This window comes from Myxocyprinus asiaticus, chromosome 17, assembly GCF_019703515.2.
Source record: "Myxocyprinus asiaticus isolate MX2 ecotype Aquarium Trade chromosome 17, UBuf_Myxa_2, whole genome shotgun sequence".
NCBI lineage: Eukaryota > Metazoa > Chordata > Actinopteri > Cypriniformes > Catostomidae > Myxocyprinus > Myxocyprinus asiaticus.
The window spans coordinates 20,085,560-20,112,850 of NC_059360.1; the positions used below are offsets into that span (position 1 = coordinate 20,085,560).

The 27,291-nt window shown below is 38.0% G+C and overlaps 1 protein-coding gene across 7 annotated transcripts in view; it reads left to right on the forward strand.

Moving 5' to 3' along the window:
* rnf144aa (ring finger protein 144aa) overlaps positions 1 to 27,291 on the forward strand; it is a 67,766-nt gene that overhangs the window by 30,840 nt on the left and 9,635 nt on the right. For all 7 annotated transcript variants that reach the window (XR_007899683.1, XM_051723486.1, XM_051723488.1 and 4 more), the window contains 6 exons: positions 456 to 606; positions 8,923 to 9,027; positions 11,816 to 11,876; positions 15,808 to 16,018; positions 20,430 to 20,577; positions 24,125 to 24,214. Coding sequence is in view for 6 of the 7 variants with exons in the window: in XM_051723486.1 (XP_051579446.1) it covers positions 472 to 606; positions 8,923 to 9,027; positions 11,816 to 11,876; positions 15,808 to 16,018; positions 20,430 to 20,577; positions 24,125 to 24,214 (750 nt within the window). In the remaining variant the exon portion in view is untranslated. The remainder of the gene's footprint in view (positions 1 to 455; positions 607 to 8,922; positions 9,028 to 11,815; positions 11,877 to 15,807; positions 16,019 to 20,429; positions 20,578 to 24,124; positions 24,215 to 27,291) is intronic.

The window sequence follows — 27,291 nt, forward strand, 5'->3', positions numbered from 1 at the left end:
GACGTAAGCAGAGAGGAAAGTGTGATTTTTTTATTTTTTTTTCACTCAAGGAGTTCCATTCAGTGGAGTCATCTCTCATTAGCAGAAGAGGAAAAATCACTCCGCCTCTCCAGCCCGATTTCTCATTCCATTACAGTCAGACTAGACTCCAGAACGGGTTTCAAAAGGCACTTCATGACCATGCTTTCAGTTACATAATATAAATGGGGGGGTAAATGTATTTGAACCTTTCACCACTGCATCTGTTAGACCTTCCCAATATGAAATGTGGCCAATTTAATGTGCATTAGAGGGTTGGCTGCCACAGTGTTTGCAATAGCGTGGTTATCAGCGTCTGGGCATAACAGAAGCACTTATCGTCGCACTCTAGATTGACGGCTGTTAAACACTTTGCGCTATTTGTATTGGTGTATAAAGCACAGGCTTTCTCTAATTGAAGCCATTTTGTGTTTCAGCTCTGCAGCAGGCATTATGACCACAGCTAGGTACCGACCCACCTGGGATTTGGCCCTGGACCCGCTGGTGTCCTGTAAACTGTGCCTGGGAGAGTTTCCCTTGGAGCAAATGACCACCATCACCCAGTGTCAATGCGTCTTCTGCACCCTGGTGAGTAGCATCAAAACATAGATCTAAGTTGAAACTTACTGGGGCTCAGACAGCAGCACCACACTAAACAAAAAAGGCAGAGGATGTGGTTTGTGATGGTTTGAAACTTATTTTCATGAAATATCTTTGTTCTCTAAAATTCTGTCTTTTATGTACAATTGGTTTAGCCGGAGTGCTCATGCAAGATCTCACATTTCCAAAGGGCTCCTACCTCATCTATGTGTTTAGTCTTGTTTGTCTATCCTTATAGGGACCCAACAGTTAAAACCTGAAAAACATAGATTATAGGGAAAACAGTGACTTACTAAGTGATTAAAAGTTTACAATTTAAAATGTCAAATTGCAAAAGGTTTCTGTAAGGTTAAGCTTAATGCTGTATATATACAGTATATTTATATACTGTATACATATTAGGGTTGCAAAGGGGCGGAAAATATCCGGTAAATTTCCGGAAACTTTCCAGAAATTTTCCATGGGAAGTTAAGCTGGGGAATTTTGGAAATATTGGAAAAAACTTTGGGCACTTGGCTATATGCTGCTGCATCTTTGTGGCATTCTTAACATAGGTCTTTGCACAGTATTTGAAATGTACACAGCCTTTCCTTCTACATTGGCTGAGGTGAAATGTATCCACACATCAGATGGCGCACGTGGCATTGTTCTGTAGAATAAGATTAGAAAAAAGTTTGTAAAAAAACACTAATGCAATGCCATGCACAGATATATAAATAGTTAGCTAAACAACTGGAATATTCTGGAATGGTAAAAATATTTTGCAATTGATGCTGGACAAATTAATAGAAATAGGTTAGATGAATAGATGAACACTCCTCTATCAACATGCTAAATCAAACTATAACCTACGTTCTTGTATGATAACAGAAAACTGGCTAGCAGAAGAAACAGCATCACAGTTGAGCTAGCTAGCACCATGATAGCTAGCCTCTTAAATTGTCAATGAAATGGTGTTAGCTAGCTTACATTTAGCATATCTGAATTACTGGCTAGCTAGCTACTGTATAAACACATTTTGATTTAGTATTTGCTAGTTAAACTTTAATACCATAGATCAAATATATGTACCCTAGTAATATCATCAAAACTTACTTGAATAGATGTAGTCCTTGGGCTCAGATGCATTTGTGTGGCTTCAATAGTCCTGCTGTAGTAAGTAGCCTGCAGTAAGTAGTGTGCTGTGTGCATGTGATTGAGGAACGCGCAGGGTAGAAATTCAACTGAATTTGCATTAAATCTGGTTGTTTTAACCAAGATTATGCTGCAAGATGTTTTTTGTTTTTTTTCCAACTACATTTAAGTTCCCTGTTATAGGCTAACTTGTAATTTAGCAAATTTCCAGTTTATTCCCATTAATTCCTGTTAATTCCCATTAATTCCCATATATTCCTGATAATTCCCATGGAAAGTTCCAACTTTGAAAATTCCCGGAATTTTGCAACCCTAATACATATTAGGGCTGACAGTCGATTCAAATATTTACTTGCGATTAATTGCATTTTTTTTTTTTTTTTAATTGATCGCAGATTTTGAAAATGCTGAAATTTGACACCATATATACTTATTTTCCAATCAAAATGCATTTATTTCCATAGGAAAGAAGAAAAAAACAATATGTAACAATATAATGCTTTATTACCATTTTCCAAACAAAGCCTTCCACAATACTGTATAATGTCACCTATTCAAGTAACATTAAACGTTTCCCAAAGTCTAGTTGGGAGGTTGACTTATTGAAAGAATTAGTCCCCATAGATTGAGTGTTCATTTATATTTATTAATTTCATATTTCTATATTCATAATTTTATGTTATTTATGCATTTTAAACTGTTGTGTAAATGCATTTATTCCTGCTCTGTGAAAATACACCTAATTGCCACTTAAGATGCAGCTTCTGTGCCACCTTTACTGTGTAAAGATGGCTTTAGTCCCCATAGGTTTAGTATTCATTACAGTGGGCATTAAATCTCTTAAACTCTCATCCTCCAAAATATTAATCTGCTGGTAGACTGTGACTATCTGCTTTCCTACAGAAATTGTGAAGCTGTGTTCATGATTCGGGTCAGAACATCAACACCAGCGTCCAGCACCTCTTTGAACTTCATGGGAAAAGTGATAGTTAAGACTTATCGTGCTACAGTGGTAATTAAATGTGCTGAAAATGCTTTCTATTACAAGTCCCATCTATGCTTGTTTTGTACATCAAATAATAGCGCTAAGAGGTCCATTCTCCATCATTTTATCACTGACAGGGAAGTGCTGTTGTGGTGTGTGTGTCAGTGTAATGACTCCGGGTGGATACATTACAAAGGTTCAGCCCTCCCAACAAGTGTTTATGCTGGTATATAACTGTAATGGGGTAAAAGTGGAAAGGAGCCGGCGAGAACTGGCTTGACAACATAATTAATAATTTAATGATTAACTTAAAGCAAAAGACATACAACACAAACGCATACAGGGCAGCTGCCTGTAGCTCTCTCTCTCCCGAACTGCCGCCTCCAGCTGCTTTTATCCCTCTCGTGGGCCCTCCTTTCCGGGGGGGGGGGATGTACGTCATGCCGGGGCCTCCCCGGCCTGAAGCAAAAGAGAGAGGAATGTGGCAAGCGGGAGGGCAGGGCTGGGCGTGTGTCATCACGGCTAATCAAGCCCACGAGAGGGATAAAGGCGGATGGAGGTGGCAGTTTGGGAGAGAGAGAGCTACAGGCAGCTGCCCTGTATGCGGTTGTGTTGTATATCTTTTGCTTTAAGTTGTATGAGTTTTAGCGGCCAGTAGGGGTCTCCTCTGCCCCTGGCAGCGGCCTGACCGCTGCAGACGGTCGGTAGGGAGCCCCTCCTCCCCTCGCCTTCGGCGGTCGTTCCTCTGCTTTCAGGCGGCCGGGCTCTTCAGTCCCCCGGCTGCTCCTTTTAGGTGGATGGTAGTGGCGAGGACTCTACTACGGCGCATCCCTCCTCCTTCCCGGGCTTCGGCACCAATGTAACGGGGTAAAAGGGAAAGGGTGGCGAGAACCGGCTTGACAACATGAATAATAATTTAATGATTAACTTAAAGCAAAAGACATACAACACATACGCATACAGGGCAGCTTCCTGTAGCTCTCTCTCTCCCGAACTGCCGCCTCTGGCCACCTTTATCCCTCTCGTGGGGTTGATTAGCCTGATTAGAGGCCGGGCGTGCGTCATCACGGCCCGGCCCCGCCCTCCTCCTTGCCACAATAACAGTAAATACGTTAATCACGATTAAGAAAAATTAACACTTTACATTTTTTTATCAATCGTATGCGCGTTTTTCAAGTTGAGCGCACATTAAGGAGAGCTTATTTACCTCACCCAATTTGTGCTATGTGTGATTACAATTTTTTTTTTAAAATATGTTGTTTTTGATAAACAACTGACTGTAAAAGACACAAAGGATATAAACCCTTTTGAACATTTTCCTGTACTGACGGATCCCACAGTGTGAGTTCTTTAATGCGTGCTGTAATTAAAAAAAAAAATCTTACCTCACACTTCACAGCAGATGCACTGGAGGACATATTATATATTATCAAACATATAATGTGATTTATATTTGCCGCCATATTGTTTATATTGCAATCCAGCATGGGATTCTGAGTTCATCACACATAGATGGTTCCAGAAAACTAGCTCTTCCACTTGTTGCACCGGAAATAGTGAGAATGAGTGACGGACGGTATAGGAGAAGGCACAAGTGGACTAACTAGTTTATGCATTACATTCTTTGTTTGATGTCAGAAAACATGGCCTCATCGCAGCATCAAAAGAGTGCACTCCGACAGTAATGGCTTTAAACTTGTATTTACTGATTGTTTGAATGTTTGTAACATAAAATGATAAAGATATTGTGATCTTAAAGACTTTTTGAGCAGCTGGTTCGTTGTGACAACCCCTTCAGTCCATCTTTGCTGTTAAACAGCAGCACGAATGAAGATCACACAGGTTTGATCATACGCCTCTGAGCCCAGCCTACACACTTTACACGGAACGTGTCATATCAAACTTTTACTCTCAACACGCAGGGAAAGGATCTCGGTGCTAAACTTCTCCACTATACTACTCAATCACTGGCAAGTTAAATCTAAACATTTACTAAACAGTGGCTAATCACAGATATTTTTAGTCACATAAGTGAGTGATTTACTCGCATTGTAGAGGGTTGCCACATAGAGTTAAAGATCGAGCTTGGGATTTTAGAATCGATATCGCGATTGTTCAAATGAAGATCGCAAGGCATAGAAAAATCAATATTTTTATCCAGCCCTAGTGTGTTTATATTTTAAAATTAGTTAATTGATAGTGATGTGACGGAAAGTTGTAAACTCTTGGGCAGACGTCACATCAGTAGGTAAGCCAAACATCCAACATGATCACACGAGAAATCGTCATGCTGCTTCTGAATCTTCATGTACTTGAAATCAGCCCTATATTCTGCAGAAATACTGAAAAGCACCATCCCCCAATAAAGATTTTTGCATCAGTTCAAACATGTTCACTTTTCCCTGTGGTGCTACTGATAGCACAATGTGCTCGCAATCTCTGAGACATGGGTTATGCTCACATGGAAACCACGCAGTAATCTTTTTCACTCACGGATTCAGGTCCTGTGGAAACCAGGAAGTAACTGTGTTTACTTAGATTTGGAGGTTGCATTTTTGATCTAAAATGATAGTTTGACTCCACTAATGGTGTCTGGGTTAGGGAGTAGGGTTAATAAAGCATGCATTCTGGTTGAATGTATTACATCATTTACAAATAAAAACTTTTGGCGCCACTCTGTGGAAATTTCACCTCGACAATGGAAGGTACCCTCCATGATTTCAAACAGCGTTAGTCAACATGTGGCTTGTATGTTGTCAAGATTCTGCCATGCTATTGACACACATGCTGTATATCCATGCCAAATTTTAACAATATGACACCAAGAAGAAAAATATAATCTACTCTGAAACCTGTGTCACAGATGAGTGCATCCAATGTAGACATCCTTATTGATTATAATGTGAGCGATTTAGTTTTGACACATCAAGATTCTTGATTATATGTATTGTTACCATGATATTAAATTACTCATATTGTGATGTAAGATTTTGGTCATACCACATACCACGCATAGTCTACTTGCCACATTAATGAAGATAGACACATATAATTACTTTAAAAATTAAGAGTATGACCCTAAAGTCTAAAGGGATCCTGCTTTGTGACCTTCGAGCTTTCCAAAATTGAGTAGCCCTGAACATGATGTCAAATTCAAATCAAATCAAATCACTTTTATTGTCACACAACCATATACACAAGTGCAACAGTGTGTGAAATTCTTGGGTGCAGTTCCGAGCAACATTGTAGTCGTGACAGTGATGAGACATATACCAATTTACAATAAACATCAGATTTACACAACACAATTTAAAATCTAATATACACATAATTACACACAACACAATATACAAATAATAACATACAATGTACAGTATACAATACACACAATATAGAATACACATTATACAATAAAAAGTATATATAGTATATATAGAATATACAGTAGGTTGTATTGTACTGTATTGACATTCAGGCTGTCGGTTGATAGTAAGTTGCCAGTGTGTTGTTAAGAGAGAATATAATATAATAATAATATAATTTATGACAGTCCAGTGTGAGATATAAGAGTAAGAGTAATAAAGTGCAGTGCTGATGTATTTTGATCGTGGGAGATCAAGAGTTCAAAAGTCTGATTGCTTGGGGGAAGAAGCTATCATGAAGTTGGCTGGTGCGGGTCCTGATGCTGCGATACCGCCTACCTGATGGTAGCAGTGAGAACAGCCCATGGCTCAGGTGGCTGGAGTCTCTGATGATCCTCCGAGCTTTTTTCACACACCGCCTGGTATATGTGTCCTGGAGGGAGGGAAGCTCACCTCTGATGATGTGTCTGGCAGTTCGCACCACCCTTTGCAGTGCTTTGCGGTTGTGGGCGGTGCTATTGCCATACCAGGTGGAGATGCAGCCAGTCAGGATGTTCTCTACAGTGCAGGTGTAGAACCATGTGAGGATGTGGCGGTTCATTCCAAACTTCCTCAGTCGTCTCAGGAAGAAGAGGCGCTGATGAGCCTTTTCACAACGGCTTCAGTGTGGACGGACCATGTTAGTTCCTCAGTGATGTGGACACCCAGGAACTTGAAGCTGCTGACTCTCTCCACTGGTGCTCCATTGATGGTGATGGGACTGTGTTCTCTATCTCTTCTCCTGAAGTCCACCACAAGCTCCTTTGTCTTACTGACGTTGAGGGAGAGGTTGTGCTCCTGACACCAGTGTGTCAGAGTGTGCACCTCCTCTCTGTAGGCTGTTTCATCATTGTCAGTGATCAGACCTACCACCGTCGTGTCATCAGCAAACTTAATGATGGCATTGGAGCTATGTGTTGCCACACAGTCATGTGTGTACAGAGAATACAGGAGTGGGCTGAGAACACAGCCCTGCGGGGCTCCAGTGTTGAGGGTCAGTGAAGAGATGTTGCTGCCCATTCTAACCACCTGGCGTCTGCTTGACAGAAAGTCCAGGATCCAGCTGCACAGCGAGCTGTTTAAGCCCAGGAGTTTCTCATCAAGCTTGGAGGGCGCTATGGTGTTGAATGCTGAGCTGTAGTCTACAAACAACATTCTCACATAAGTGTTCTTTTTTTCCAGGTGGGAGAGAGCAGTGTGTATTGTAGATGCAATGGCATCATCAGTGGAGTGGTTGTTGCGGTAAGCAAACTGCAGTGGGTCTAGTGAGGGAGGCAGCACAGAGCAGATGTAATCTCTTATTAGTCTCTCAAAACATTTGCTGATGATGGTGGTCAGAGCAACAGGACGCCAGTCATTTAAGCAAGTGATTTTGGATTGCTTTGGAACAGGCACAATGGTGGACATTTTAAAGCATGTGGGGACTACAGACAAAGAGAGGGAAAGGTTGAAAATGTCCGTAAAAACACCAGCCAGTTGGTTCGCGCACGCTCTGATGACGCGGCCCGTAATGCCGTATGGACCCGCGGCTTTGCGGATGATGTGTGGTTTTGCATGTGTTTTCAGTCTTATTTTAGGAATGATGATTATGTGTTTTCTCTCAGGATCATTTCATTTGTGATTTCTGTCTTATTTTCACTATTATAAGAATGGAACATCTTAAAATAAATCGGTGGGATTCTTACATACTAAGCCTAAGATATTTTGAAATGTGTGTCAATTTAAGCACAGCGTTCACAGCTCTATAGAGAATCTCCACAGGCTAGCTGAACTGTATTCTATGCCAGCAGTGTGATTCATAATCCAGTAATAAACATTGGAAGCGTCTTCGGCCATCTGAGGTTTGGTGTTCAGGGAGTAGTTTACCTTTGTTGTGATCTGAGCACTGATATGAGAGCAGTTTTATTTATATCTTGAGGATGCAGGCAACATTTGGTAAAAGAAGCTGGTTCTGGAATAGGGTAAAGGGAAAACATCTCTGCCTTTGATTGTAAAAAGTCTTGTCTTGGTTGTGTCTGAGCTCACTAGAGACAAAACTGTCTTTGTGTGTTGATGGGATATTTCACCCAAAAATGAAAATTCTCTCATCATTTACTCACCCTCATGCCATCACAGATGTTTATGACTTTCTTTCTTCTGCTGAACACAAAATAAAATTTTAGAAATATATTTCAGCTCTGTAGGTCCATACATTGCAAGTGAATGGACATTTTGAAGATCCAAAAAGCAAATAAAGGCAGCCTAAAAGTAAACCATAAGATTTCAGTTGTTAAATCCATGTCTTCAGAAGTGATAGGATAAGTGTGGGTGATATTGATTATATCAATATTTAATATTGAACTCCCTCAGACTTAACCTTGCCCAAAATTCATTAAAGCTCAATTGCTCTTCTTCTTTTTCAGCTTACAAGATTTTTTTTTTTTTTTTTTCAGCCTTGTTTTTTTTTTTTTTTTTTAGGGAGACCATTGGATAAATATATTTTAGTTTGTTTTTGTTTTTTGTTTTTTTTTGGTCATGACCTATTAAAACTGCAAGTTTGCAAATTCCATTGCAAACATTGGAGATCTTGGATAAGTGTTTCTGTTAAATTGAAGTGTAACATAGCATAATTACTTTGAGCAAGTTAACAGTTTATCACGAGTGGTTAAATGATTCTGTCCTCAAATTTCACACTCTTGTGGACACAGTGAGCAATTTAAACAAAAGGACATTAAAATTAGGATGTTAAACATACACATTTGCTTATAATGTAATGTAATCTTTTGTTTTACTACCTTTTAAAAGTGCCTGAAGCAGTATGTGGAAATTCTAATCAAAGAGGGCTTTGAAACTGCGATCAGCTGTCCAGACTCTGCATGCCCAAAACGAGGACATTTACAAGAAAATGAGGTAATGTCAACACATACACACACATGTTTTGTTTTTTTAACACTGTTTATTCACTATTATTAAATAGATAGGTGATTGGTAAATGCAGCGTTGCTGTCATGCTAAAATACACAGTATAGTAACAACAATGTTTTGAAACACCTGCTCACCATATCACTCCACAGCATCCATAGCTTCCATATATTTGTTGCATATTCTATTCTTGTTACATTCTGTAACATCAAGGACTATATATTCAGGCTAAAGAATGGTACTTAATGAAGTGAAAATGTGTGTCTTTAATATTTTTATTATATAGTAACTAGGGCTGAAATGATCAGAATTTATCGACAAAGTCGGCAATAAAAAATTTGCGGCAAAAATTTTAGTTGTCGAATAGTCGTTTGATATCATTTAACGTAACATGAGATCATATGAAACTCTAATGATGATGCTTGAGAGCAGCACTGCAGTTCGCCCCTGACTGAGGAGAGGAAGAATTATACAGCTCACAGTCCAGATGCACTCTAAACTTTCCGAACAACTTCAGGTGATGTAAATTGCAAAGTATGAAGGAATAATACAAATTTACTTTTTTGAAGTTCAAATAATAAGGAAGCAGTTCATGTAAATAACTACAAACTCCGAAACTGGCATTTCTCTGTGCGGTCAGCACCTCTTCTATGAGTTGCGCGAATGTCCCGATCTAAGGGGGAGAAATTGAAACTGCACCTGGCTGATGCACACTCTGTCACGGGGATGATCATCCCTCAAGCGTGCATGCTTGCTGCAGCTAGATTATAACATGATGGCTCTCGACGTATTGAATCATAATATATGTGTCACTGTGCATTTCTTATTGTGAAGAAAATTGGCAATACTCAGCTTTATTAATAAGAGAGAGTTTGTTTTTATTGTGAGTTAAAGATGGATTGAAGTGAACAGAAAGGTGAGAGAGGGTAGTCTTCGCCCTATTATACACTGCAACAAAATATGTTTTTGATTTGTTTTTGTTTTGGCTTGTTTTCCAAAAATAATATCTAAAACACCTTTAAAACAACGTACATTTTCATTAGCAGCTATACTGCAGAAGAAAAAATTGTTATCTGAGAATGTTGAATATAATATTAAAAATACAAATATTTTAAAATATCTAAAAATCCTTTAAAAAAAGATGCATTCACCTGAGAAGCAGCATATAAGATATTTAGATTTGCTTTTAGAGAATAGATCTTGAATATAAGTATATTTTGTCTTTACTGCACTCGCAGAAGTATAACCATGTGAAAGAAATACACTTATATACAAAATACACTTATATTTAAGAGACATTCTCTTAAAGCAAGTCTAAATATCTTATATGTTGCTTCTCAAGTAAATGTATCTTGTTTTAAGGATTTTTAGACAATTTTAAGTGGAAAACAAGACAAAAACACTTGATAACAATAGGATTTTTTTTGCAGTGAATTTCTTTACTGAATTAAACTGAATAAAGTTTAAACTTAATAAAAAAAAAAATTCCCCTTTAATTCAGTAAATGTAATTTAGAGATATATTTAAAAGATGATTTTGTCATCTGTATTGTTAGCAAGCACATTTAATGCAACCTTTTAAGTCGGGGCACAGGCTGAATAATCAGTTAAGAGCTAATGATTAATCGTTGCAATAATCGCCCGAATAGTCGAATATAATCTAATAATCGTTAGATTAGTCGATTATCAAAATAATCGTTAGTTGCAGCCCTAATAGCAACCATTTTATAAAAGCAATAAGGCAATTGAGGCTGTGCTATTTTGTAAATATATTGTCATGACTGTAGAGATTGCAGCTAAAGAACTAACAAAGCTGTTTATACCACACCTCCACACCTTATTGCTTAATTATAAAACAGATAGTTCTGCTTCTGGATGCTGACTGGTCAATACAGAGTTCCAGTTGTGCTAAAATACAAGGTATATTAACAGCGGTTTATCAGTGTATATCACAGTGTAGTGCCCATAAAATAACATTTAGTTAATGTTTACATGTCAGGGACTATATCTTCTAGCAGTGCAGCAATGTAGTTTTTTAGCAAACCCTGCAATAATCGCAGCAAATTTAATTTCAAATTTCCAAACAAAATCCTAAAACGGACCAGTTTATGTATATCTAAAGGAGATTAGAGCTCTTTTAGGTTGAAATGGATCCAGAAATCTCTGCAGTATGACTCTCCCCTCAGTGGCTTGCACCACGTAATCCTCCCAAATCTGAGGTCAGTGCGAGGGCAGGGTTCCTCCTCACTGCTAGAGGCTCATTGTGAGCATGGCTGGCTCATTCAGTATTTTCTGCATCAAAGCAGCTAAACCTGAGGAATCAGACCCAGACGAAAAGCAGCAGAGTAACAAATGTGTTGCTTTGGCAATCCTTACAGGTGAAGTAAATTCGTTGACACTAACTTAACAGAATTGCAAATGTATTATTGTTTACAAATAATATGTTCCCCAAAAAGTTACCTTAATGATCTATTTCTACTTGATCTAACCCATAAAATTACTTTCGTTGGTGTAACCTAACTTGTCAGTTTGATTTAGTCAGATTAAATAACATTTTTGACTTGAAAACCAGTTCATTTAGATATTTTCAAATATTTTAGGTTACCTGACAGATTTTATTTACATTGTAGACATCATATTTGATATTTGGTGTATGTTTACCCGAATCAAATTGAAATATGAAAGACAATATCTATAAAGCAAAGAGTCCTTTTGTATCCATCAGACCACATTGTTCTTAACTGCTTATGTTCGCTCTTTCTTCATTGCTCTTTCAGATTGAATGCATGGTAGCCACAGAGATAATGCAGAGATACAGGAAGCTGCAGTTTGAGAAGGGTAAGTGGAAAACATGTTTGTCCATCAGGGGGGGCAATTAGCATCACACAGCACCTGATCGGGCACGTGTTCACGTTTGTTTATGGTTAGCTCCATACTTATGGTCCTGGATTGTCCTCAGGGTGACTCGCAGTAGACAAATAGGCCAGGCATGGTGTACGTGTGAGGATGAAAGTGAAGCGAGGGACTCGCGCTGGACACGTGTGTGTGTCAGGATGACATCATGCTGTCTGAGATCAGTCACTGTTACCTGTGCTGCCTGCACCTCAAACAATGACAGCCTGCCACCTGCTGACGTGTATCAATGTCACCTAGGATTTCGAGCATAGCTCTGCCTCATTATGTTACAGGAATAGTTAACCCAAAATGAAAATTCTGTTATTATGAATTTTTACAGAGAAAATACAGTATAAATGAATGTTCATTCCACATTTTTCAATAACATTTTTAATTCTCCCCAAAAATACATTTATTCATACCAAATTAATAATGTCCAGTTGCATAACTGCATATGTTACTGAGAAAAAAAAAAAAAGTCATGATTTTCGCATGTGAAATGCAATTGTGCCTTGCCTTTACAAATATGTATTCTAAAAGTATTCTGAATACATTACTTTTTTATGTGATGTATTATAATACATTACTTAATACATTTAAGAGAGATTATTTAGTAGTCAGCCCAGAATACTTTCTAAAAGTATTCTGCCCAACCCTGTTTGAATCACAGGACACATTTATTTGAGAGATATTCCCCCTCTATCAGCTCTAGAGCATTACAAGGATTTGAAAAAGGACGAATTATATATGGAATTATATATGCCTTTTATGTCTGGCATTTTTTCCCATGCTGTGAGCCGTCTTCTCTTTAGTGTGTATTCGCCTTGAGTATTGCCATGACGGCAATATTCTCATAAATGAATTAAATGAGAGACTCAAATAGAGCAGACTGAAAATCAGGGATCCCACGGTCATGGAAAACCTGGGGATATCACGAATATAATTCTGAAAAGTCATGGAATAACACATTACAATAAGATTGTATTTGTAAACATAAGTTAACTACTGTCCATTTATAGACATTTAGTTTAACTGTGGACAGATAAATATTCAAACTCTTCGAGATAACTTTGTAACCCTTTCCAGCTTTATGAAAAGCAACACTTTTTTATCGCAGGTCTCCTAAAATCTATCTTTTGCGAGGCTTGGTCCACATCAGCAGATGCTTCTTGTAAACAGCAAACTCAAATTATGAAATCCTAATGCATGTAAACGTACTAAGTTTTCTGTGAAACTGGGGCGGAATTGTGTCTATAACGCATGCAGAGACAAGAGTGCATGTATATTCATGCATGGCCTGCTGTGTTAGATGTGAGTGTATGTTCGGTTAGTGAGAGACTCACAGTTCAGGTGGGGACAGATACAAATGCGTGCCATCCTGACTCAACAAGATGGCTAAAAATTGCAGTCATCAGATATTATGAAAGCCCTCTTTCCACCATATTTGCCCACAACCACACATTACATAGATTACCAAGCTTAGCCAAATGTCGCTAACAGACCTTTTTGCATTCATAAGGCAGAAGAGTGAGTGAAAAACATAAAACAGATAGTCGTGGCTCTAAAACAGCTGTCACCAAATAGCGGACGCGGTCCGGAATATACTGTATTTCTGCCTAAAATACTATAGTTAATACAGTTAGTGTTGGGGCCCTGGGTAGCTCAGCAAGTAAAGACGCTGACTACCAGACCTGGAGTTGCAAGTTCAAATCCTGGGCGTGCTGAGTGACTCCAGTCAGGCTTCCTAAGCAACCAATTGGCCCAGTTGCTAGGGTGGGTAGAGTCACATTGGGTTAACCTCCTCATAGTCATTGTAATGTGGTTCTCGCTCTCAGTGGGGCGCATGGTGAGTTGTGCGTGGATGCTGTGGAGAACAGCTTGAGCCTCCACACGCGCTATGTCTCCGCGGTAACACGCTCAACAAGCCACTTGATAAGATGCGTGGTTTGACGGTCTCAGACGCAGAGTCAACTGAGATTTGTCCTCCGCCACCTGGATTGAGGCGAGTCACTATGCCACCACGAGGACTTAGAGCGCATTGGGAATTGGGCATTCCAAATTGGGGAGAAAAGGGGAGAAAATCCACACACAAAGAAAATACAGTTAGTTACTATTGACCTGTTTTATGTGGCATCATTGTATGACCGCTGCACCGTGTTTGTGACCAAAATTCCATATTTCTTCAATGTGCTGTGTGATGTGGCAAAAGTCACATCACAACAAAGTTTTTTGTTTTGTTTTTTATAAATCTTGAAAAGGTGATACTGGTGTTTACTAACCAGAGCCAAAATGTAATTTTTCTTTCAATAAAGTTTTATCTTTTAAGTGGCACATCTTCATTTCGCCACAGGCAAGCAGTGATGAAGGGAGAGAACACAGATAAAAACATGTTTGGGTCTTTGCTCATTTATTCAGACATGTCAGTTATCTGAACACGTGTCAATTATATTTATAACATCATTGATTCAGATACAATTAAACTGGAAATGCACACAGGACAATGTTATTCATAACACCCAGACTGTATAAAGGTTATTACACATTGTAATAAATAAAAAAGCACTATAATGTGCATATATAATATATATTTAATGTGTGTATACCAATGTTAGTCAATAAACAGCACATCATAAGATCATGAAGCACAGACTTTATTCACACAACTACAATGTAAATATCTTATACACTAATATGCCTTGGTTGCTTTCTGTGTATTCTTCATGACTTAAGCAGTTCTTACATTCATACAAACGGGATTATATCAGAGCAGAAAACAACTCAAACATTTGTAACTTCTGAATGAGAGATGTTCACGGTGATGTACCGGTAGGCGTGTGCACTCGCGGGTCACACATCAGACTCGCCGGTGTACGGCAGTAAATCGTGGATAAAATATATTTTATTGTCTGCAAAAGCCAAATTTTGCAGTATTTGTGCTGACCTCAGTCCTGTACACACCTTTCCTGGGACTTGGCATGGATCAAAAGCGTTTTTTGAGGTTTTTCTTGATATCGTTTTTCAGGTGTTTTTACATTCACCACCATTGTTTCCTCCCGCTGATGGTCACAAATATGGCGGCTGCGGGGAAAAAATGACATCACTGAAACAGGTCAATAGTAAATTCATGATAAATGTTTTAAAGACTAGTGGTGTGTGGATTGAATAGTCTTCTAATTTATGTCTGTGCATTAATTTTAGTGTAGTCTCCTGTTCATCTTGTCAATGCTAGAATGTCTGGGACGTTTGCATGACCTCTCTTGGCTTATTAATTTAAAAGTGCACTCAGAAATCTTTTAATATGTAATTTTAGACTTACACTGACACATAGGGTCTTTTATGCAGCATCATCAAACACAGTATTTTTTAGTTACCCATGCCAGTGTAGAAGTTTACTATTCACAGTAAGCCATTATTAAGTTAATCCATGAGTGAAAGTGTCCAATAACAGGGTAGTTACTAAGATAAGGCAAGTAGTATTCGGCTGGTCATGTGATTATAACATGGCCGCCCGCATGAGGGGACTCTCTCCATGTAGAAAAAAACAGCTTTTATAAGGTTATTTATTCAGCTGGAGTCTTTATCTCTTGTGAGTGGTCACAATATTATACATATGTTTTAAAATGATGAGAAGTAAAAGAAAATTAAATGAGGAAGCAATTACTGAGTGCACCTTTAATAAACACTAACTTAACAGATGAATTCATGTAAAAACTATGATAAGCAGTTCCACTGGTAGTATCTCATTTCTGAGGGCAGATGAGGCCAAAGCTTTTCTTTTTTATTACCCATTCATCTCTAATGCTGTAACCATGGTGACCTGCTATCATGATCATCTTATATTCACTGAAATTACGTCTGATTCCTCATCTCACAGAGGTGTTGATGGACCCGCACCGGACCTGGTGCCCATCCTCCATGTGCCAGGCTGTGTGCCAGCTGAAAGAGTCTGACACGGCGCTTCCACAGTTGGTGCGCTGCAGCATGTGCACACATGAGTTCTGTTCTGCCTGCAAGGCCAGCTGGCACCCGGAGCAAGACTGCCAGGAGAACATTCCCATCACCTCTTTTCTACCTGGAGAGAGCAGGTACTGATGCATGTGAAGCACCTCTGATCTCTTCTCCTCTTTTCACTTTTCTTCAGCTACACCTACTGCAAAAATACATTAGAAACAATAAGGGGAAAACTAATCATAAAATGAAACTACAAAAGGACTACAAACTTACAGGAAACAGGAGCTAAACAAGAATTTCAACATAAGTCAATACAAACAACAGGGAATATGTGACAAAATTATATGTGATAAATCTTTTAAAAATATGTGTAAAATGCATTTTTGCTTCTGAAGTACATTATCTTGTAGAAAGGATGTTGAGATATTTTGTATAAATTATAATATATATATATATATATATTAGTACAGTATAATAGTTTAGTATAGTACTATAGTATAGTGGACAGGATTGTACTGTATATTAGTATAATATAAGTATTTTGTGTATATTATTTATAATAATACTGTATATGTAATTTGCTATTTTGCTTCTAAAGTAAATGTATCTTTTTTTTAAAGGTGTTTAGATATTTTTATTGAGAAACAAGACAAAAATACTCATTAACAACCCCATAAAATGGCTTTCTTTCTTTCTTAGTTCTTTATTGGTCTCCATGAAGAAATTTGCCATGGGCATCAAGGTTGCTATTACATATAAACACACAATAAAATACTCAACATATATTCACATAAGTCTTCCTGTAACATATGGACAGACAGTAGCATATTATCCTTACAACACAAAACTGCATACTAAACAATAATCAACATATACCCTTAGTACCTCAGTCATTTCAGTACCTACTTCTAACATTCTTTATTTAACAGCTTTGTCGATAGTGGCACCATGGAGAATTTGTATTTCTTTGTCTTACATTTTGGTAACTGATATCTTCTTGTAACGAATGAGGCTAATATCCATTCAGCCGATCGCCAGTCGAATACTGACACTGAACCGTTTCTTCTATGGTGACTTTCTGTTTGTATAATTTAAATAGCCATGCCTTGCCATTGTGACCTTGTGAAGTATTGCCAGTTTTACTGCCTTAACAAACGTAATTCTCATTGTCTGTTTCATTGACTACTTGTTATGACAATTGTGCCTGCTTTACTGGATTACCGATTTTGGATTATTGTTTTGCTCTGTTTGCCTGGTTGGACTGATTACCTGTTAACAACTTTGCCTGCTTCACGACTACGTCTCTGCCTTGTGTTTTGGATTTGTATGCTGATTGTAAATAAACCTCCTGCATTTGGATTATACCTTCGCCTTCATGTCGAGTCCCTCACACTTCTGCCTAGAGGCATTAGGTCATACTCTTTATGCAAGACATGATCTAAATCTGCCCTAAATCAGCCATTACTGTTACTATTGAAACACAACGTTTAGGTGGGACATATTGAATGGCTGGTTGCCATTGCAGGGGCAGGGACATTCTTATTCTAGAGAGCATTCAATTGGACAAAAATCTGTGTAGTGCAGCTTGAGTCATCTTAATTTTTGGTCCTTATTCCTGGAAAAGGAACGTTTTAAACGTGAATATCTGGGAATTTTAAAAATAAAAGGTAATTTTGTCATCATTTAGGAGTGCATTAGCATACAGTTGTCTTCAAAGCAAATGCACATGTATAAAAAGCCAGTGCCACGTTTTTGATATGAGTTTAAGCACTGTACTATGAGGCTTGTACTGAGTAACAATTTTTGATGTTGATAAGCTGACATGAGATTTGAAATCAAATACCTTGATCTGTCATCTTGTTTTTTTTTTTGCACTATTCAGCATTCATATCATTCAGCTTAGGTATAGGTCTCTGCTCCTAGATGTTGAAGAGTGTGCTGCTCTCGGCTCAGTAAGCAAGAGATTCATGCACAGGTGTTAATTGACATTCATTTCACATACACACACTTCTTTCACAAGCAAAAGAATATTTTCAGGAGAGTATCTGAGCCTTGATCTTGAGGCATGCAGGAATGACCACTTTAAAAATAAACAGCCTCAAGTTTTCAGAAGTATTTATATATGTCATGTTTGATACTGATCTGTATCAAGCTCTGAACATCCATTTTATTTACTGATGAAGTAATGGACCTGACAGGTCTACAATTACTTTGACATCTTTTAATTCAAAATCAAACTTTTATTATTATTTTTCTGAAGTTCCATAAAAAACGTTATATTGTGATGTATATTGCTACTGACCAAAAATGTCAAGACTATTGTATATATTTTTGCTTATAAATCCATAACCCTAAATTTGACCAATAAAATCAGTCATTTTTTCACAATCACACTATGGACGTTAAATCTGTTTGTCTTTAACCTCTTTAACCTCCTGAGACACAAGCATAACTGCTGTGTGCATTTTCCATTTCCCTTTTTGATTTGTAATTAGTAGAATCTAATAAACATGCAAACAAAACAAAACATTTCTAGAGCAAATAGTTTTCCTAAAAATCGTTGTCCACAGATATGGACAGTGGGACTAAGTTGTGACATTTTAATAATACCAGGCTATAGAAAGTCAGATTTTTTTTTTTATAAAATTTTTTATGATTCCAGGATTGTTGTTTATATAGGTTTTAGGATGCTCTCTTGCTCCCTATTTAGTGAAGGACTTAACCTCCAGTGTGCTGTCTGTCTGCACTGGTCTCAGAACAGTTCAAAAAGCACAGTATTTTCCTCCTAACTCCACATAAAGCCTCTGAAAGCAAAATATGTTTTCTTAATGTGAAAATGCACAGTAAATATAGGATTTCTAAGAAAAAACATGTGCTATTGTACACATTAGCATTTAGCAGCGTGGCGTTTCGTGATAAATCGCTCAAATTAAAAAAAATGGCATATCAGATGAAACTAGACACTCTAATCTTTTGACTCAAACAGATTTTAATTTTTGTCAGATGCTGATCAAGTTTTGTTGGCATTTCTCCCAAAGACAAACTCTGATGTGATCGGCACCATGTTGTTTTGTCACATGACTCGAGACGTCGAAAGTTTAACCCTTTACTGACAGCCCAGAGTAAATTAAATTAAATTATGTGTTGAGTATAGCGAAGCCAAAATACAACGTCCACGCATGTGTACACAGGGTCGCACAAGGTTAAATATAGCATTAAAGGTGCACTCAGTAATTTTTTCCTCATTAAAAAAGTTTAACTCTTAAAGACATGAATTGTAATTTTGCAGTATGTAGGAAATTAAGACCACTCACATTCAAACGAAGACTCCAGTCATATCAGTAACTTATAAAAGCTGTTTTATTTCACATGGAGAGGGTCCGCACATGGGGGCTGCCATGTTAGAATCACATGACCAGACAAATTCTACTAGTTTTATCTCAATAACCATCCTGTTATTGGACACTTTCACTCACTGATTAAAGTAATCATGGCTGACTGTGAATACAACATTTCTACAATGGCATCTGAAACTGAAAACTATTGATTTTAAATTATGCTGAATCCAAGCCGCTAGGTGTCCGTGTAAGTCCAAGATAACACAAAGACAAAAGTTACTGAGTGCACCTTTAAATTGTGAAATAACCATAAATTTGCTATTATTATTATTATTATAATTATAATTGCTAATTTACTAAAATTACTTTTCACAGTCCCCTAAATGCATTATGAGTAAGGTTGAGTCTCTGCAGTTTCAAGGAAAAGCGGCATCACTTTAACTGGCTCTGAAAGGATTTGCTGCACAGTGTCACTTCCCTTAGATCAATAGGCTATGAATTGTCCTGAAAACGAATGGGCTTGTACCTGTCAGCTCAGTCCCTGCGGGTCAGCTTCTCCATTACCAGCAAACACTGTCCCTGGCCCACAACTCTTTAGTACATAAAATGAGACAGATTGTCTAAGTGAAAAAAAAAAGAAAAAAAAAAAAGATTCTATTATATCTTTTAGAGGGTTCCTCTTTAAAAATCTTTTTTTATGAAATTTCATAGGTGAAACTTAAAAGAGACAAAATAGTTTAATGCAAATCATTTTTCTAAATATTCTTTCTTGCTTGCTCTCTTTTTTTTTCACTTTCTATTCTCCTTTCACTGTCTCTCTATCTTCCTCTCCCTTATATTAGTGGTGCTTGCTCTATTGCTCATACATTTTTCAAAACCCCTAACTTTAAGTTACTCAACAAGCTGTTGAAGAGAGGTGTGCTTCACTTAGGATTTTCGCCTGACGAATAATTAAATGAGCAAAAATCCTAGTTATTTATAGTAAAGGAAGTACTATATCTAGGGACTTGGATGTGGGCTTTCTTGGATTTGGACTGGTTAATCTTTAGCAACCACTTTTTTCCTGGGCAAGCACCACTCATATTTTCTACAGAAAACGTACAAATTTAGTTTTCTATTCTTTTTTCATTCATTCATTTTAAATTATCTTTATATTTTCTTTTACACATTCTCCTCTTCACTCAGTCTCTCTTTCTTTTTATTTCAGTTCTTTCTTTAAGGATGATGATGACGACGCCCCAATCAAACGCTGTCCTAAATGTAAAGTCTACATAGAGAGAGATGAGGGCTGTGCCCAGATGATGTGCAAGAACTGCAAGCACGCTTTCTGCTGGTACTGCCTGGAGTCCTTGGACGTAAGTGCTCACTGCAGTCCGAGTGCAGAATATCAAATCTTATAGGGATAGTTCATCCAAAAATAAAAATTCAAACCCATATGACTTTCCCTCTTCCATGGAACACTAAAGATTCATTTTTGGACAACATCCTGTCCACTTTTTTTTCCATTTAATGGAAGTGAATGGACTGGAGCTTCCAAGCTCCAAAATGACAAAAAAGATACTGTTTGTTTTTGTTTTGTTTGGATTTTCTCCCCTTTTCTCCCCAATTTGGAATGCCCAGTTCCCAATGCGCTCTAGGTCCTCGTGGTGGCGTAGTGACTCGCCTCAATCCGGGTGGTGGAGGACGAATCTCAGTTGCCTCCGCGTCTGAGACAGTCAATCCACACATCTTATCACATGGCTTGTTGAGCGTGTTACCGCGGAGACGTAGAGGTGGTTCTTTTCAGTGAATCAGTTGATCCAGTTTACAAAACCGGTCTGGGGTGTGTTTCCCAAAAGCATCGTTAGCCAACTATGGTCGCAATTTACATCATTATCAACATAGTTCAACAATTTGGTGTTTCTCAAAACCATAGTTCCAACGAACATTCGCAAACTGCATCACAAAGTTGTGTGGTTGGAACTAATGCTCTTCACCTGTTTAGAAGCATAGTTCCTTATTAGTTCGCTGTGTGGACATCATTTGACTTCAAATTATGTTTTATTTCATATATATCTTTTATTCTGTCAAGAAATTGACCACATTTACAACACTTAGGAAAATGATTTTTCTGGGATTTTGCAGAAAATGGCATTTTGAAACGTCACGTTGAAGTGAATGCAGCCATTTAAAGGATTAAAGGCTGTTAAGAGAAAGCAATTTAACACACACGGCTTTTGTCAGAGAACATGGCTTATGTGTCAATGTTAACGCATAAGTGAAGTTATTCTATGTTTTTGAAAAGTACGCATGTGCTCAAGTGCGTCCCCAAAGTCTGATGTAAAGGGAAACCCCACTATTGCAGCGCAATCATCTGTCGTATCACAGATTTCAGAATCAGAATCAGAATGAGCTTTATTGCCAAGTATGCTTACACATACAAGGAATTTGTCTTGGTGACAGGAGCTTCCAGTACACAACAATACAAAAACAGCAGCAAGACTTTTAAAAAATAATTAAAATTGAATAAAAAATAGATAAATATTGAAAAGAAAAAAGTATATATAGAATACACAATAGACAATATATATGCATATATACACACACACACACACGTATATATATATATATATATATACATACACACACACACACATACAGGTGCATCTCAATAAATTAGAATGTCGTGGAAAAGTTCATTTATTTCAGTAATTCAACTCAAATTGTGAAACTTGTGTATTAAATAAATTCAATGCACACAGACTGAAGTAGTTTAAGTCTTTGGTTCTTTTAATTGTGATGATTTTGGCTCACATTTAACAAAAACCCACCAATTCACTATCTCAAAAAATTAGAATATGGTGACATGCCAATCAGCTAATCAACTCAAAACACCTGCAAAGGTTTCCTGAGCCTTCAAAATGATCTCTCAGTTTGGTTCACTAGGCTACACAATCATGGGGAAGACTGCTGATCTGACAGCTGTCCAGAAGACAATCACTGACACCCTTCACAAGGAGGGTAAGCCACAAACATTCATTGCCAAAGAAGCTGGCTGTTCACAGAGTGCTGTATCCAAGCATGTTAACAGAAAGTTGAGTGGAAGGAAAAAGTGTGGAAGAAAAAGATGCACAACCAACCAAGAGAACCGCAGCCTTATGAGGATTGTCAAGCAAAATCAATTCAAGAATTTGGGTGAACTTCACAAGGAATGGACTGAGGCTGGGGTCAAGGCATCAAGAGCCACCACACACAGACGTGTCAAGGAATTTGGCTACAGTTGTCGTATTCCTCTTGTTAAGCCACACCTGAACCACAGACAATGTCAGAGGCGTCTTACCTGGGCTAAGGAGAAGAACTGGACTGTTGCCCAGTGGTCCAAAGTCCTCTTTTCAGATGAGAGCAAGTTTTGTATTTCATTTGGAAACCAAGGTCCTAGAGTCTGGAGGAAGGGTGGAGAAGCTCATAGCCCAAGTTGCTTGAAGTCCAGTGTTATGTTTCCACAGTCTGTGATGATTTGGGGTGCAATGTCATCTGCTGGTGTTGGTCCATTGTGTTTTTTGAAAACCAAAGTCACTGCACCCGTTTACCAAGACATTTTGGAGCATTTCATGCTTCCTTCTGCTGACCAGCTTTTTAAAGATGCTGATTTCATTTTCCAGCAGGATTTGGTACCTGCCCACACTGCCAAAAGCACCAAAAGTTGGTTAAATGACCATGGTGTTGGTGTGCTTGACTGGCCAGCAAACTCACCAGACCTGAACCCCATAAAGAATCTATGGGGTATTGTCAAGAGGAAAATGAGAAACAAGAGACCAAAAAATGCAGATGAGCTGAAGGCCACTGTCAAAGAAACCTGGGCTTCCATACCACCTCAGCAGTGCCACAAACTGATCACCTCCATGCCACGCCGTATTGAGGCAGTAATTAAAGCAAAAGGAGCCCCTACCAAGTATTGAGTACATATACAGTAAATGAACATACTTTCCAGAAGGCCAACAATTCACTTATTTTCACTTATACATTCACTTATGATGTATTTTAATTTTTTGAGATAGTGAATTGGTGGGTTTTTGTTAAATGTGAGCCAAAATCATCACAATTAAAAGAACCAAAGACTTAAACTACTTCAGTCTGTGTGCATTGAATTTATTTAATACACAAGTTTCACAATTTGAGTTGAATTACTGAAATAAATGAACTTTTCCACGACATTCTAATTTATTGAGATGCACCTATACATACACATACACATATAAACACATACATATATATAAAACAGTCGTCACCAGCTAGTTAATTTATCCAACGATGCATCGTACTATAGTGATTAACCAGTGAGTTATGTAGTTGTATGGGAAATGCACCCCTGAATGATTCATTCACAAATCGGACTGATCCAGTTCTCGAGTTGAGCTCTCTGACTAAATGATCGCAGTGGTTAACAGCTCGACGTAATTATGTTCTCTGTCTCACATAAATGCTATATGGCTTCAGAAGACTTGGTGGCTAGCACATGAGTCATATGGACCACTTTTATTATACTTGATGATTTTACTTAATTTTACAATTTACTTTTATTTTTCGTCATTCTGAAGCCTGAGAGCCCCAGTTTCAATTCAGTTTTATTATATGGAAAATAATTTCTGGATATTCTTCAAAAATGTACCTTTTGTGTTCCACCGAAGAAAGAAAGTCATACAGGTTTGGAACGACATGAGGGTGATAACGAAATGTTCATTTGATCCCTCCAACAGCATACTGCTATCTTACTGTATTTTTGCTGGTCATGTGCCCGTCATTGATGCAACATGTTCAGTCCTTTGATGAAGGCCGTAAATGCAACAGTATCCTTCATGCAGCTGTTTTGAACACCCACTGAGGTAATGATCGGCCTCTCGTAATGCTCTCTGTGTTTGACAGGACGACTTCCTCCTGATCCATTATGACAAAGGACCCTGTCGCAACAAATTAGGCCACTCCAGAGCCTCTGTGATCTGGCACAGAACGCAGGTGGGCACTCACGGGGATTAGCACATTTTCTTCCCCTTTTTTCCTTTTCTCTGCCATGCACCAACACGTGACCAAGTCATAAGGATCCATTCAGAAACAAGTGTTTGTAAGTTGTGTGCTTTACGCAGGTGATGTTTTTACAGCAGATTTTAGTGCAAGACCTTATCTCACATTGTGTTAATTGATTTGCTAAATCAGTTAATTTGGTACTGACTACTTCAGTGTCACTAATGCTGCAACTAACAACTATTTCCGTAATCGATTAATCTGTCTTATTTAATCTAATTATTTTTTCTATTAAACCGATAATTAAACAGCCAAATTGTATTTCCAGTATATTAATGAAAAGCAAGTTATTTCACATTTCGCCCCTTGCTCTCCTCCAAACAACACTCAAAAAAAGGATTTTTGCTGCTCTCAATTTACTTAATTAAAATGAACTGAAGCAACACAATTCTAGAACATTTTGTCACAACTTGACTTCATTGCGTTCTATCCATTTAAATTTGTAAAATAGAAGTTTACTTAATCCATTTGAGTTGGGACTACATGAGTACTTTTTGTTGTGTTAATGTTGCATTGATTAAACTGGGCAGGGGATTTTCATTTCCCAGCATGCTTTGCATGGGACCCGAACGGGAGAGTAAATGTTAAAATTAAGTGTGTTTTTGTGCAAGATGAATATAAATGGGGATACTTGTTAGTGTTTCATGTTTTGTTATGAGATTTAGGGGCCGTTTACACGACAACATTTTCAACTAAAAACGGAAAACTTTTTATGCGTTTTGGCTGTTCGTTTACATGACAACGGTGTTTTGGGGCCTGAAAACGCAAACTTTTGAAAACATATTTCAAAGTGCACATTTTTGAAAACGATGCCGTTATCGTCTCCGTGTAAACATACAAAAACGCGAATTTGTGAAAACGATGACGTCATGCGCACGTGTATTACGTGTTCAGTCTATAGGCATGCGCGCGAAAACAACGCGTGAGACATTCAAAACTACAGTGGCGGACTGCAGGACTGTGGTTGTGCTGCTCAAGATTTTGAGTTTATTGACGCTTCTCCAGCAAAGTGTAGATTTACTGCATCACTACTACGACCAGCGATCGCCATCTTCATTGTTTGTATTCACCGCTCTGTGGAAGAATGCTTATGTGCGCAGGCGTGTAGTGTTTCTTTACAAAATGACATCGTCAACTACTGGCCTGGCATGCATAATACAGCGTTTTTAGTCGTTTTCGCGGATCCGTGTGAACAGGGATCGTTTTGACAACATTGTCGTCTGTACGCGAAACTTTTCAAAAATGCAAAGGAAAAACATTTCCGTTTTTAGTACATCATTGTCGTGTAAACGTACCCTTAGAAGAGTTTCTGTTATGTTGGAGTTTTGGGGGTTACAGTTATGGTGAAGAGTGGAGCTTGAGCTAACGATGAGGACAGGTAGATGTTGCACATGAAATTGATTGCTCATTTTGTTGAGCAATTGCTGTGCTTACTATACTGTATTGCTTCCAACAATTATATGTATTTAGCATGCTAACATTCACTTTCACTAGTTAGTACATAAATAAATAAAAGTGATTTATTTGAGTTACATTGACACGTCTAATTTTGTTGGGTTAACCTAATTGAACTAGGTTCTTTCTACACGAAGTGTTTGTGTTGAGATTACATAGTAATTTAAGAAAACTCATTTCAAACATGTGGAACCACTGTCCACAATTGGATCAGCTACAGAGCTCTTTTTATTTGAGTGAATGTGGTTTAAACAAATAGTTCACCCAAAAATAAAAAAATTATATCATAAATTCTATGTTGTTTAATTGTTTTTGTGCTAAGCACTGTGAACAAGCTGAGCGCCCAACAAACGTCAAGATTCTCAGTAAAACCTACCGTATGTCTTTACTTTACTTTCCATACTTCTATGGCACTTTCGGGTCCTTTTTAAAGCTTTAAAATGAGTTACTATCAGCTGCCATTGTAATGAAATGACGAACCAGGATATTCATAAAAATTTCTCTTATTGTGTTCCGCATAAGTAAGAGAGTCATACGGATTTGTAATGACATCAGGGTGAGTAAATTATGACAGAATATTCACTTTTGTGTGAATTACTCCTTTTAAACATTACAATGTAAGACTTAAGACCCAACTATTCGATATTCGATACATTCGTTGCCACCTATTTTCATTATCGATTTTTATCAGTTTTATTGATTATTTGTAGTGGCAGGCTCCGATGGCACACCAACTGACCGCCCACAGCCCATTCTCTAACGATCTAATGCAAAACACAAAATTGGAAAATGCTTTGTAGAACCACTCAGCGCAAATATGATTGGCTGGTTTGATGGGAAGTTCAGTAGAAGCACACAGGACTTTTCATCAGCGGGAAACAGATTCATGTTTATCAAAGATTCTGCGTTGATACAATGAGTGCTTTTGAGGGTGAAATAATCACCAGATTTGTCCAGGTCTGCCATGTTAGTGACATCAAATCTTTTAGAGATATCCAGAGTTTCGTTTGAGGCACGTAGCAGAATGTAAAGTGGATATCCACGAGCATAACCGCATATTCTACTTTTTTTACTTAGTTATGTCTGTGAAATACTCTACCAATAAAATACCACTATTTCCCGTGTGTTTTCTGTGCAAACGCTCGCGGAGACTGCTGCAACATTATATAAATGATTTATTTCCCCGTGTCTGTTTTTTATTATGGTATGATATATCTTGGATAACCCCACCCCTTAACAGCACGCAATGACAAAAACGACTGATTGTTCGCTTTACATGTCGGTTAGAGGGCTTTTCCTGTGAAAGTGTGAAGCTGCTGTAGATCCCAGACTTTTGCCATAGTCAAAGGTCTGGCTACGTGAGACTATGGCAGCCCTAAATATCACATTCAAAAAGGCTGAATTTTTTTTTTTTAAAGCATAAGCTTCCTCCTTGTGTTAAAGGCATATGCATTTTTTCGCATTAGGCTCATTACATCCACTGTCCATTATGTATTTCCTAATTTCCTAGTGGTTCATAAGATAAGCAAAAACTGTGAAGAAAAGCCTTCAAAGAA